General features: G+C 42.5%; 2 protein-coding genes across 6 annotated transcripts in view; one reads left to right on the top strand and one right to left on the bottom strand.

Moving 5' to 3' along the window:
• The window catches only part of CMSS1 (cms1 ribosomal small subunit homolog), a 243138-nt gene that overhangs the window by 187349 nt on the left and 41107 nt on the right, over positions 1 to 14682 (top strand). Inside the window, exon 1 of one of the 2 annotated variants that reach the window (XM_074595554.1) lies at positions 2261 to 2400. The exons of the other annotated variant lie outside the window; for it this stretch is intronic. Coding sequence (XP_074451655.1) covers positions 2310 to 2400 — 91 coding nt within the window. The 5' untranslated portion in view covers positions 2261 to 2309. Of the gene's footprint in view, positions 1 to 2260; positions 2401 to 14682 lie in introns of those variants that run through there. 2 annotated transcript variants of the gene reach the window in all.
• Positions 1 to 14682, bottom strand: part of FILIP1L (filamin A interacting protein 1 like) — a 210032-nt gene that overhangs the window by 185211 nt on the left and 10139 nt on the right. The gene's annotated exons all lie outside the window — the stretch shown is intronic.

The raw sequence follows: 14682 nt of genomic DNA, 5'->3' as shown, positions 1-14682 counted from the left end.
ATTTTAAGATTTAAGGTATTTCTTGAGTGCCGTGTTGTGATCTCATGTCAGTGGGTATAATTCCATTGACTTCAGTTGAATTTGTTCTGTTCTCATCTATGAGATCACAGTCCCTAAAACCTAATTGCTAATATTTTTGTCATGTTTTATGCCTGTCTCCTTAGGACATGGGAACATATGAATAGAACAACTTTTTAGTACACTGAGTTTTCAGAATGCTGCTTTGAGCTGGAATTATTTCAGTTCTATGTAGAATTATAAATCCAGGGGGACAGAGCAGGAGGCTGGCCTTGGGATGCGCTGGGGTTTGTGTCTGCTCTTTTGCAGAAACTAATGTGGATGCTTATGTTTTGTAAGGTGTGAGCTTGGAGCTGAGAGGTTCTCAGTGCCCTCGTGGTGTACCTGCCACCATTGCGATTTTGTGTCCTATCAGCATTTTGATAGAATTCCAGATTTTTGTGAACCAAGTGGTCCAGGCACCAGGAGAATACCCCGATCACGGTGTAGCTTAGCTACATCAAGAAAATTCTTTCTTTTTAGTTGGGTGTGAGACTTTGGCCACATGAGATGGGACTGATCAAAAGATGTTTACCTTCCTGTGGTCCTAAAAACTGTGGCTTTTTAGTGCTGAAAAACCAAAAAGGTTTTTTTGCTAGAAGCTGATATCTTTTGTGAAAGTAATTGCAAGTCCAGTCTTTTGGATTTGTGGTTGATCAGTGTAATAAAAAAGTATGTGTCGCTCTGAGTTCTTCTGATAAAAGACACTGTATAAACACTGAGTATTGTACTTTTAAAATTATTTCTTCCTCGTTTTTTAATTCACCTTTAAGGGAAGAAAAAACAAAAATGTTGAGCTCAGAGTATTTAGTGAGTATCCAGTCTTCCTCAGCTGCTCAGAGCAGCTTGCAACTTAGTGGAAAAAAAATAAAAGGTTTAGGGAAAGTCACTCTAAACCCGTTTAACCCAAGTGAAAAAAAAAAAAGGCCCACTAGTATAGCCCAAAAGTATTTTCCCTGAAATAAGCGTTCCGTGATGTTCTTCTACTTCAGTGTAATTGTTCTGGTTTTACTTCATCCTAAGACTAATTGTTAGGACAGCCAAAAATAAGAGTGATGGTCCATTTTTTTTATGTGCTAGTTATTGTGAAATTGGTGGGTTTTCCAGCAGTCAAGGTGACAGGGAACCAATACAGGACTTATATTGTTTCTGTTATGAATTGTCAGTGTGGTCCTCATGAGCTCGTCATGGAGTATACAAAATTAGAATGATGCCATATGCCTCCAACTATGGGTCCTAATGCTGCCTGTGTTTTAAAGTGTACAGATACTTGTCCCTGAGGTCATCACAGTAGAAAAAAGTTAAGAAATTTGAATATAAGATCACAGCTTCCTGCAACAATATGCATCGAATTCTAGGCCCATCGTATGTTTGTTCTGATTTTTTCTGTATTGTTGATGTTTCTCAAGCCTTTTAATTTTCTGATGGATTTCCCCTGAAAGTCTGTGGCATGTGAGAACAGGAGGATAATCTTCGGTATTAGAGGATGTTTAGAGTGCATACTTTAAAGATATAGAGTCGATTTCTTCCACGTGTAGAGGGAGAAACCCAGGGGTGAGGCTCGTCTGCATGGGACAGACCTCAAAGTGGACAAAAGCAGAAATGCTTGACAGCTCATGCAGCTTGCACTCAGCAGAGCGTATTAGTAGGATGGGGAGGGTTTTCAAAAGTACTCATATGTAACTTGATTTTCTTCCCACTGAAGTGGATTGTTTGTTTTGGAGGTTTTTGTTGTTGTTTTTTCTACTCACTTCTCTGGGAGTAGAGCTGGACTGAACTAAGTGCTTCTGTAATTCTTGTTTTTTCTAATGTAGTGGCCATGTTTCTTGAAGAGCATTGGGAAGCTATGTCTGCAGTTCTGTCTATACCTTCACAAGTGTGCACATGTGCGTATGCTACAAGTGTGGATTTTGCCATGACCTGCTCCATCTGTGTTCCCTTACAGGATCTAAGTACCGCTTTAACCCTAGCATGATTTGTATGTGGGGTTTGTGTTTTCAATTTCTTTGAATAATAAATGTGTTTAATTCCTGCTAAACATTGTTTACTTCCTGACTATGAATGGTAAAACCTCAATGTCTGTTTTTCATATAATGCTTTCAGGAACCTCATGTGGTCCCAATGGTGTGCCCTAGGGAACAGCTTATGAGGTCAGCCCTGCTGCTTACTTATCTTGGGATTCAGCCCTTCCGCCCTTGTTCTTCAATAGTAACATTCTTGGTTCAAAGCCACTATTGAAAGATGGAGATAGCATGGAGAACTCATATGGTTCACCTGGAGCTGGTGATGTTGCAGCGTGGGGAAGGCGTTACAGGCAGCCGTGCCCCTCTTGGGGGGCATATGGTAACTTTTTACGCCCTGTATTTTTTCCTTTGATGAGGATCAGATGGAATTTCAGACACCTCTGGCGGGTTACATATTAACATGTATCTTGGTCCTTCATCAATAGCATCGTAACGCAGCTGAAGGGTAAGACATGCAGTACTTTGAAGAGCATAGTGGCAGAGTAAGCTGCAAGTGAAAAGGGCACTCGGCCACCCTTTAAAATGATTGCTTATGTTTATATGCAAGATCTGCCATGCTTTTTCTGATAGGTAACTTTTTAAAATCTTTCTTACGTGCTGACTTCATTGTTCTCTTATTTATTGCACATCTTAACTATATTTTAAAAGAATTTGAGCCGATGCCAGAAACAACATATCTGAGCAGCCTTGATGCAACTTAGGTAACTTCAGGCTTGAGATCATTTGAGAAATGTTGCTTTGGGGACTAAAGTCTTAAATGTTATCCCAGCAGGAGGTTCTTTAGAGATTTCAAGAAGAGTATTGTGCTAGTAATTCCCTAGAGTTAAGTGCAATAGCATTTGTGTTACCTGCTTTATAAACTCAGGGATTAAATGTAGTGGTTTTTTGGAATGAGTATATTGGGGTTGGAATAGGGGGAAGAACCTGAGATGGCAGTTAAGGTTTTGCAAAATGTTGATTCGACATAATACTGAGTTATAGATTGCTTAAATTACATTGTCACTAGGAGAATGTGTTCTGACTCTATTTGCAATTAAAAATAGTAACAGGAATAAAAAAAACCACTGAAGTATTTTTCAGCTAATCCCCGTATTTGTGCTCCCTTTTTTTTTTTTTTCTCTTGAATACTTTTGTTATTGCTATTGGCAACTTTCAGATACTAGTTGGAAGGAAATAACTGACTTTGTTTTGGAAGTGACACTGTGCAATGTCTTGTCTTAAGATAACAGAGTCCTTCAGTGCTGGCAGAGCTTTTTGTTTCTTGGCATACCTATTAAAACCAGTCATCCCTCCAAAAGCTTTACTCTTAAATGGAGTGGTTAAAAGATTTGCTCCTAATCTAGATGAGTAAGTAGGAGCCTTGCTCTGAACAAGTGTCATCCGCAGCTCCCTCCATCCAGCCAGCTGTAAATGCCATGGGTACCTCTCAAAGCGCCTGGCCTTTCTGGATGGGCAAGTCAAATTAATTGTTTTCCTGTGTCCTGTTGGCTGCACGGTTTCTGTGCCACTGCCTCACAGCGTCACCTCGCCCTGGACCTGAGGCCTTTGAACTTTTTCATTCCCCTTACCCACTGAAGATCTGAGAAATTTGATGCTGTTAGGTTTTGTTCAGGCAATAATACAGGAGTTCTTCTGAGCAGAGCTAGTGTTATCAACCTACAATATCAGTGCCTAATGCTGTAATTGTGTGCTTTGTAGTCTGTTACTGAAGTTCTGAGATGTTGGACCATCCATTTCTACTGTCATATTTTTAAAGCAAAGGAGATGCAGAGGGAATCAGAAGACACAGGGGGAAAAAAAGCATTCTTTTTCGAGGATAAAATATTGGAAGGGCTGTTGGCTTTTTTCTTTTTTTTTTTTTTATTTATACTGATTTTTATACTTGTGAGGTTCTACCTTGTTGCAAAAAAGAAGCCCCAGGGAGCTTGAGCACAATAGATAATTAAAAAAAAAAGATGAGAAAGTCTAATATACCATGAAGAAACACTTCAACGTACAGAAAATATCTAATGTGACATTCCCGCACAGTGTTCAGCATAGTCCAGTCTGCTGGTGGAATGTTTTCATCATCCACGTGTTGCTGTCGCTTCAGCTTGTTAATGTCTGTTGCACAGTGGGATAAGGCGGAGGTGGCAATTGGTGTGTTTGGATTGACTGTGGTAATGAAAAACATGTCCTGAACACTTCTTTTAGAGTGTCGCTGTTGTGTTGTGTTTGGCTGCCAGCAAGTTTGCTCATCAGAGTCAGGTAACGTGTAAATGACATCAGCTCCTTCGGCGTTTTCCCCTGAAGGGAATGGCCGAGCCTTTCAGGCAGCCCCAACCGCGACACCCCTGGCTGCACATTGGCTCCAGTAAGGCACCATTCGGAGGAGGTTGGCGGACTTTGCAGTCAGGATCATGGTGTAATTTAGGTAGGAATGATAATCTTCCTCACTCCAAAAAGCACAAGTGCAGTTGAGTCCGCTGGTTAAGCCAAAAATCCATTGCGCTCTGTGCTGATTCACAGCGGGAGCTGACATGAAGTATCAAGGAGGGATTAGTGTGCGCAGCGTGCTGTTGTTAAAGGCTGTGGTTAAGGGCTTGTGCCACTTGGTCAGACCACGACGTGAAATTGCGGTGAGTGTTGAGTTGCTAATGTCTCCTCAGGTTACTCAACTTGGGTTTGCGTGCGAGCAGAGCAAGGTGGCTGATTGGCAGGCTGGCTGCATGGCCGGGGATTAGAGAGCCTTGCTGAGGAGCAGGCCTGAAATATCGCCCCTTCCACTGCCTCGCTAACAAGCGCAGCTACACGGGGCCTTACTGAGAAGGGAGAACCGGCCTGGATTTAAACTGATGTTTTAACAATATTTTGCTACTTCTTTTCTTCCACGTAGATTCCCTTGCTCTGGTGAGCTAACCAGGCTCTCCTGGGCAAAGAGGAGTTTAAGTGTTTTGTTGAGCTTCCTGCCTGGGAGCCTCACATTGCTGTGCAGGAGTGTATGAATGGAGGAGGATTTTTTTAGAAAAAGATATGTTGCAGCCTGTGCATTTCTCTATGCTAAACTCCATTCTTTTCAAGTTCTCTGTATTATTGGGGAGAAATGTTCTCCCATCCGCTTGCCTCACACGAGTGTCTTTCGGGCACACTTCATTTTACATCAGGGATCTGGCTTGCTCAGGAGGCCCCTCTCGCCTGTATTCACTGCCAGTATCGTGACCCAGCCCTGCCAGAAGAACTTTGCTGGAATAGTTTGCCTATTACGTGCCACAGAAAAGGCGCACAGTGCCTGTTTTGGTAGTGGCAGGCAGGCCCAAAGCCTGGCATGGAAAGAAATGCATGTTCATCTCATTCCTAAAATGAGAAGTGGCTGTAGACTTCGGGAGTGTGAAAGCAAAAGAAATCCAGTGCAAAAAGATTAAACTGAGGTCCTTGCCTGATTTTTCTATTACAAGTTTCAGAGAGGTGTAGGAACTGTTGTGTTTTGGTCCTTTCTCTACACTTCAGACACCAGATCTTTGTCCTTGTTGTGGGTTATCCGCAGATGAATTCAAGCCATTCAGACTGTGCTTAAATAACCAGATCAAAACATTGTGGGAGGTTATGGTGTGAAGAAGCTGCTCCTAAAGCTTTTTCTTATGCTGGAGTCTTTGAGGAGGGAAGTACGCATTTGTGTTAGGTTATTATCATCAAGTATCTGAACTCCCTCTCCCTGTTGTTGGCTCTCAAATACTTTATTATTGCCAACTCACTGACCTCTCCTACGCTGATTGCGCAAGATCAGGTTGAAGGTCTGTCATGTCATCACCTGAGAAACTAGAAAATAAATTTAATAAATCCCATTAAAGTATTTATAGATACTGAGTCATAGGGACTGGAGTAGATATGTATTTTTTAAAACATTTAAAAAAAAAAAAGTGATGTAAGAATTAGACCAGTATTGGTAATTTCTACTTGTGAAAAACAGCATTTGGAGTTTCACAGGGAGGAAGAAAGGAAGCTATCTGTGGGGTGGAGAGAGGGTGGTGGTATTAGGTACCTAGACATGATGCAGGTGAGGTAGGTGGACAGAGTTGTAGGGAGTCCACAGCGCTCCTGCCGTACTCTGTGTTCAATGTCTGGGAGGGTGAAGGTTCAAGAGAAAGCGTGCCAAAGCTCAGTTCTCACTAACCAGTGAGGCCCTCTGGTCTGAGTCTCCTGTCCTCTGTAGTGTGCTGCCTGTATCCCAAGGGCTGTCTTATGTTGTTAACAGCCTGGTTCACGGAGGAGTATTGCTGTGGCAGGCAATGTGATATGTGCCAGGCCAGGCCTGAACTCCTCGAGGGACGGAAGAGCTGTGGTCTGTCACAACTCTCTTAGCCTGGAAGTTCATGCGTCCTTTTGTACTGAGGCTACATCCTTGTATAGTAAACTGCCGGTGGGAAATAGCCTCCCCTTGCATTATTATGCCAATGTGGAAGTTTTCTTTTGCATGATAAGGTTTGTTCAAGCACTGTCTTCCTGCTGTGGTTTTTGCTGGCTGAAAAGGTCACTGCCTGCTTCCCACAGGCGCCTGCAGATCTGCCAGGTGAGTGGCTTGTGTTTGCTCTGTGGCTGCCTTGAATCGTCATGAGCTGGGTTAGTTGTAAACAGCATGACTAATGGGTCGTTGCCAGGTTGGTTTGTTGCGGCTGAACCCGGCACAGGCAACTAAGGGGCAGGACTTGAACAAAGGTGATAATGGGGGTCAGGCTTCCCCTTTCCCCCTTTACTTAAGCAGCCACGGCCAGTGCTGGTTGGGGATGTGTGGTCAAAATATTCATAATTGTTATCTCTGCTCTGGTATACAGGCCTTGAGAAAATAAACTTGGCTATCCCAAAACACATAGAATTGCTGAGGTTGGAAGGGACCTTTCAGATCTAGTTCAACCATCAACCTAACTCTGACAAAAACCATCACTAATCTAAACTGTATCTCTAACCCTGATGCTTCTTTCAAAATGGATGCTTTTCTGTATTTGAAAGTATAAGCATGCAAAGACAGGCTTAGAAACAAACAGGATCCCTTGCCACACCCTGTCACTGGCTTTTTTTCTTCTTAATTTGGAAAATACAAAATCTGCTTTTATGAAGTTCCTTTATGTGCGAGCAAACATGTGTGTCACCCACCAGTTTGCTCCCTCCTGTTCCAGTGCTGGGAAAGATTTCTTAGAAGAAAGAATGAAATAAATCATTCAAATGACTATGTTTTACAGTGCCTGCCTAGCCAGACACTAGTAGTTTTCTGAGCAGTGGGGCTGAACATGACTACTTTCCTATAAATTTGTGTGCAGAGGTTGACTTTGAGTCTCAACTGAAACTTTTTCCCATGGTTGAGGAATCTGTTGGGATTCTCCCCTCTCTCTGGGATTGCACATGCCAGTCTCGCCTTCCACAAGGATAATTATAGAATCGCCTCCCTGCCTGTTTTCACAAAACTTGTAAGAACTTGCAAGAATTTGCTTTCTCCAACCCTTTGTCAAACCTTGATGTAGTGACTGTGCACTGAGACAAAAATTCTGGGACCAGCACACAGACATAAACATATACACACAGATACTGTGGTCATATATAAGCCCCGTTTCCCAAAGAAGCAAAGCAAAGGGGGTGGGCAGTGGGAACCACATTCTGGGCTCTGTGTGGGACAAGGAGTCGCTGACAGTGACCTGAGAAACAGGGATCTTGCACATGCAGGGCAAGGAGTAGGAGGAGTACAGCAGCTTCTCTTTCCCTGCCTGTTTGAGCTTCCCTGCCTGTGTGCCTCTAACTCTATAGGGGATGCTCGATAGCTTGCTTTCTCTTTTTTTGTGAGTCTAGCTTGTCACTCAAACTTAACCTTGTGGACTTCAGCACAGTGGGCACTTGTATGAGTAGTAAGGGGAGGGGATGGATTTGTCCTATATAACCACACAGTTTTCAGAAGTAAGAAATAAGGTAATATTTCTAGTAACCATAAGAGAAATATGGTAACTGCAAGCATAAAGGCCTGGGATTTTAATTGAACTAAGACTGTTCAAAGGTATGAGTCCCCCACTCCAGTGGTAATTCACTCCGTGATAATGACAAGCAGTTACATGTAAGACTTCCCAAGTTCTTGCATAATCAGTGTGTGAAAAATAAGTAGATGTAGAGACGCATACAATAAGTAAGCAGAAAAGCCGCATGTGAGCTTATTGATGTTTTACCATGTCAGTGAGATTTGCATACTGTTTCTGGCTTTGCTGTTAACTCGGTGTGTGAGATTGGAGGAAAATCATCTTATATCCTTATGAGTCAGGAGTGGTAGTGCAGTGGCGTTTCCCAGAAACAGACTGTCTTCCAGCACAATGGCCTGTGTCACCCTGTTAAGAAACTGCATGTCGGGGTCTGAAACAGAGCTCAAGTTTACAGGAGGGCCTTAGACGGCATTCACCTTGAGCATGGGGTCTGCTTTCATGGGTGATACTCAGGTGTATGGCAGTTCTAGGAAGAGAGGTTTGTGGGTGTGGTGATAAATTGCTCTGCTATTTACCGACAGGCTCGCCTCCTTTTGTGGAAATGGACTTTAAAGGGGGCCCATATAATCATGTTAGCAACTGCTGTAGCTGAGAGCAAGCAATAGTGTCCCTTCCCACATCTTCAGCTGCTCAAAAGTTGTTGTGAGAAATTCCACGTCTGAGGCTAAAATTTCCCTACATGTACCAGCATTTATTTATTTTTGGCTATCCTGAGAATAGAAGGTTTCAGCCACACTTCAATAATGAGAAAAGAATGAAATGAGATTTTCTTTGTCCCCAGAAATGTTGGTTTTAAACATCCTTTCAGCTGAGTGGATGAAATTGGAAAACGGGATATGACAGTGGTGCTCCAGAATTCTCTGGGGGGCTTTGGGCTTGACTTCATGGTTTCATGCAGTTTTTTGTGTCTGATATGGAGCCTATGAAGCAGACTTTTCCAGTTCATTTTTTTTCTGAAGCACACTACTAAGGAAAGATTTACTACAGAAGCATCTGCAACTAATTTAGCAGAGTAGCCCAATGAAGTATATTGCTGCAAATTGGTATGGAGACCTGGCGTGGTTGGTGGCGAGGCCAGGGAAGATGGTCTTTAGCATGGCTGTTGAAATCAGGAGGTACGTCAGTCCCTCTTGTGCTCTTGCTGAACTGAAGCAGAGGCAGCACTTTACTAAAGAGTTGTCCTGTGGTCTGAGATGGAAGATCGTTTCTCAACAGCGAGGTGTTGTTTCTCCTTCTGCTTTTCCTTGACCCCCCTAGGAAGTTCTTCGATCAAGGAAAGAGGACTAGAGTGGAGCAGAGTATTTTGCCCACCACACTTAATGCTGAGGTGACAGCTGAACCCTCAGTGCTTTCCTCAAGTGGGCAATTAGAAAAGGTTGTCTAGTAAAAGTCTTATCCAAACTAGTGAGAAGAAGAGAGTGCAGAGAGTAGCTGATGTCTGAGGAGAAGTGTGGGTGTTCTTAAAGTCTTTCCAAGAAAAGACCTGGCCACTGTTGCCACTCTGACCTTTCTGATTATCTCACTCCTCTTTTGCTGGCTCACGTTTGAGTAGTGGGATATGACCCCTCTTGCATTACCCTGTCTCATTTCACAGTTCGCAGTTCAACATATGTCTTTTTCTTTCCTTAGTTTTTGTCATGTTGTTTTAAAAAAAAAAAACAACAACAAAATTATTTGATGGCACCACATGGGCAGAAAAATGTCTGGAAGATCACATCATTGAGTCTACACAATGCCTGGACCTAAGCCATTCTTTGAGTTCATTGCTTACATGACCTCTAAATATTTATTTTTGAAATGGGTTTACAAATTGCTGTGATTGATTAAAAGACTCCTGAAAGATGTGTATTCTTCTAAACACATGCTGAATGGTGGTTGACCAAAACAAAACAACAAAAAAAGCAAATAACTTGTTTAATTTTCCGTGAAGTAACAGATCTCTACAAAACTGAATGTTGTTTTATTCTTTAAATCTTGTGACCGGTGTCTGAACAGCCAATGCATATTCAGGATGACATTAACCTTGGCAGCAGTTCTGTACGCTTTTATCAACATTTCTAACATGAGAGATATGACCGTAATTTTCTTTTAACAGCCAAGTTGGGGCGGGGGCGGGGGGTAATTTGTTATGTTTTTTTAATGTACTCCCCTTGTGCTTTTGCTTGGACAAATACTGTGCCTAATGTAATTAAAATCAAACTCTCTCTATTAGTGTATATTTAAATTGATTTGTCCTGTATAAACAGGCAGATCCTGGCTCCAACTCTCTACTTTAATATGTGAGACATGACACTCTTAAGACCACTGAGTAACTGGAAATCAGGTAATGGAGGAAACTAATTGTCATTGCCTTGTGATGAAAGCTTAGTGAACGTATCTTAATAGAAGTACACACTCTACAATAGAAATGCAGACTCTAAGGGTTAAACCCAGATACGAGTGCAGGGAAGCCTATAGCTAACTCGATGAGAGATAGATGCTTATCTTGTCTTCCTCTGCAACAATGATAAACGGGATTATTTCAGATCTAGTCAAACACCCTCGTACATACTTATGAGTAGGTTTGCCTGGCGGATGAATAAGTGTGCCTGGTGGAACTTGGGTATGGATGTGTAGTATGTTTCAGCCTTCTACTGGGAAATCTTTATTTTTTCAAGTACTTTATACTCGGGATTAAGCCTGGGACTTCATGCTGCAAAACTATCAAGCCACTCCAAGAGGCATAGAGAGCCCTGTCAAACAGCTCTGAGGCTATCACAGGTTTAAGGCAATTTTTATTTGCCATGCCTGAAGCTATGCGGTAAATATGGCAATGTAAAAAGCACAGTACTTGAGGAGGTAAATGGCTTAATCTCCTATCTTGCTTTCTAAACAGTACCTGAAAGAACAGAGGACTTGCTTTGCCAAAAACAAGCTTTAGAAAATAAAAGTAATGATGTCATCTTGTTTTGGTGGTGTAAATGAGTGAGGGTAATGCTATTCAGCCATAGCGTTTCATTATAATTACTGATTTAAAAAAAAAATAACAAAATCTCGGGAGCATGTTATTACGCTAACATGCTTCAAATTCAACTTTCATCAGAGAGCCCAGCTGTGTAAAATGAGCTGTATCTTTGAAGTTAATACTCACTTACCACACGATGCCTCCCCACACAAAGGCAATAACGTCTGTATTATGAGGCATTTCTGCTGCTTTAATCATCACCTACTGCACTCTTACTGGTAGTCAATGATTAATTCTAGAGATTAATGACACAAACTTGGATTTATTAGTGCTGTAAACCTGTGGGAAATAGTGAGCAGAATTAGTGTATTTTCCATAATAACAAATAATGTAGTTTTATGAGACCTGAACATGGTGTGTCGACTTCTACAGTGAAAATGACTGCGTGAGAGCCATTCAGGTTGCTTGAATGATTTTTTCATCAGCTTGGCTGTAACATTTCAAATTGTAGAACACTTCCCTACTTGCTAGCGGAGCCTTGTTCCCTGATTTAGGGGATCAAAAGCTGTTTGGAAATCCTTTTACCCCCAGAATTAAAGGCTTTTATTTAAAAATAGCTCTAACATACAAGTGATGTTGCCACAGTAGAGATCCCTATTTTTCTTGAGAGGATGGGATATGCAAGGTACGCGTATCTTGATGTTACCATTCATAAACAAACTCACTGCTGGACTGCATCCTGAAATGCAAAACTCGTCCAAGAAACAAGTTTCTGGTGCAAAATTAGCTACAGTGCGTAGTGTTCTTTGGTTTTAAGGGCTTAATCTACCCGTCGAGCCATGTAGTTGTATTGCACCAGTCTATGCCACGTCTACGCAACCATTGAAACATCTTTGAGATTGTTAGAGGCTTTGAAAGGTCTGTAAGTCAGTAAAGGTCCACTTGTTCCTTGTTTTTGTGTAGTTTGCTGTCCAATTGATTGTGATCTCTTTTAAGAAGGGCTGATGAGTATGAGTCTTATCCAGTACCCGTTATGGACCAGTTCTTAAGTTCTAGGTAAAAAGTTCTTCCTCAACTTGGTTGCTGTTCAGTAGGAAGGAACTTTTTTATTCACACCACTAGCAATTACGTGGTATCTACTGGTTGTAATGCTACAAGGCTGATGAAGAAAAAGGACCATAGAGATTGTTGAGCCTTAGAACCAAGTCCATGCAGGATTTCTAAGAGGTAAAAGCTAAGGAATCACGGAGTACAGTAATTTTCTTTAGTGTCCATTCCTGTGCTGTGGAAGGTGTGCTGCCGCATCTTCCACTGGCTGCATAATCTGGGCATCTCCTTCTGTTGGTCTGATGAAGACAGTCTTGCAGTAACCCATTCCAAAGAAACCTCAAATGAATGGGCTGTTGGGGCCAGTCTGAGAGGAAGTGACACAGTTATCTTGTAAGCAAAAGATACAAAAAGGAGTCTCTTGCACCTGGGCATGCAGAGAGATGGAGTGGGGTATGAATCCCAAGCAGTTGTTATAATAGTGCATAGGAAAAAGAAGAGGGGAAGGATTCTGAATCCTGCAAAGTTTTAAGAAATATTTCCTCTTGATGCATGCACACATTCTCTCCAGTTACTCAGGCTGAGCTGGAGACAGCTGGTATTCTTCCAGACACTGAGGAAGCTGGGTGTCAGCACTGTCTGCTTCAGATAAGATTAATAATGTATAGCTTCATGGGGAATGGAGCCTAATCTGTTGGGATGCCATGGCAAGCACTCCTAGTGAGGAGGAGCAGCTGCCTGTTTCAGGGCTCCTGAGAAGAGTGAGATGAACCATCTGAGACAGATTCAGATCGACTCCTGTTTGGTTCTGCAGGCAAGTTGCTTGCACCTTGTAGTCGACTGTGTTGAGTGCAGCAGACAGATCTATGGACTTCTGATCATGTCCAACTCCTAGCTCTGTACACTTCAAAACTCTCTTTGAAAAAAAACCCTGTAATTCAACACAGGAATACAGCAGAAGGATCTTTGTTTCTTACTTGTATGGCAGAGTACCAGGGTACTGTGAGCTTCCTGAAGTACGTGCTAGCAGAAGTCTTGACTGACGAACCAGAAGAGTGGCAGGTTTTTTGCATGAAAATCCTCCGCAGTCACTTCTGCTTCCCATTTTGAGTTTGGAGGTTAAAAAAAGATTGTTTAATCTCTTGAACATTTTCTGTGTTGAGCATAGGTTGGAGGATTTTGACCTGCCTCTCTTGCAGCCTGTGTATTACAGCGCGACTGAGGCTGGTCTGTGCAATGAAGGCATGGTCTTCGTCTTCCTCAAATGGTGGAGACAAAAATGATTCCCCTTGACAAAATTTTGCCCGTCTTAAGTGGTGTTAAAATAGGCCAGAAGCTGTCCAAAAATGCTTTGCTTTGTCTGAGATGTGTTTTGCCCCCATGTGCCCTGTAGTTTTGTCTGTATTTTCCTTGCTCTTAAAAGCAATCGGAATGGCTGAATGGATTTTTCCAGTGACCCTGTGGGAGGCAGGTGCTGCGTGTGTAGGCAGCTTGAAGACTCTTGTGCATTTAGTTTCACCCTCATCCCTGCAAGGTTTACTTGGTAGGCATCCTTGTAATTCGGTCATTTCAAATGCAGTCTCCACTCCCAACATGTGCATGAGCAATTTAAGGAGATGTGCAGATTCTCTAGTTTTAAAAAAAAATCAAACAAACCAAACCCCATAAAACCAATGCTTGCACTAAGGCAGCATTTTTTCTGTCCCTTTCCTCTTTGGGACATGAGTTCTCATGATCATAGAATCATTTAGGTTGGAAAAGACCTTTAAGATCACAGAGTCCAACGGTTAACCTAACACTGCTAAGTCCATCACTAAATAGATGATAGGTGATGTATACAGTTCAGAGTCATGAGCATCTTTGTTACTATTGCACGTGTTCATAAGGCACTGGTGCTGTGTACTGGTACTTTACTGGTGCACTGGTACTCTTACTGGTAGAAGAGTAAAGACAACAGTTCTGTGTCTAGAAGAAGCTCTCCCTCCCTGCATTCAGCAACTCAGGGCGAGTAGCTGCAGGTGGGAGATTTTTAACACAACCATGGGTTTACCTGCAACATGTTTTTTTTAGGGCAGACCTCCTGCCAGGGTATGTTTCCTGGGGCTCTAAGCCTAAAGGGAGCTGAGAAAACCTGACTTCTGTCAAGATCACCTAGGCCATAGGGTGGCATGCTTTGGCTTCCCACCCTCCTTTAATTTATCTTCAGTTTCTTAATGACTGCCATGTAGAAAAATCCTGGAACATTAGTGGCTCTTGATATTGCAGAGGAGCTTGGTTAATCGCCAGAGTATTGTTCAGAGCCGTGGAGTGATGAGGCTTTGCAGGCTCAAGCTCTTTTGGACTCCCTTCAGAGATCCTGGCTAGAATCCGCCCAAGCTTGCAGTTTTGAAGTGGCTTTTAGGGTCAGCCCCAGGTAAAGCGTGCCACGTTATTTACCTTTGCTCATCCTTGGATGCAGTTAAAAGACAAAGCATGAGTGAAGAAGAGAAAATTAGGAGGGGAATTCTAGATCACTGGAGGCTGCAGCATGTGAGTGCTGGTGCTTTCACACACTTCTGGTGGGGGGTTCCCACTCCTGGTGCTTAACCTGCCGCAGGAAGAGCGATAGCAGCTGTTC

Source organism: Larus michahellis, chromosome 1 (assembly GCF_964199755.1).
Source record: "Larus michahellis chromosome 1, bLarMic1.1, whole genome shotgun sequence".
Taxonomy (NCBI): domain Eukaryota; kingdom Metazoa; phylum Chordata; class Aves; order Charadriiformes; family Laridae; genus Larus; species Larus michahellis.
Note: the sequence above shows the minus strand (reverse complement) of the source record. Positions and strands in the feature narration are given on the sequence as shown.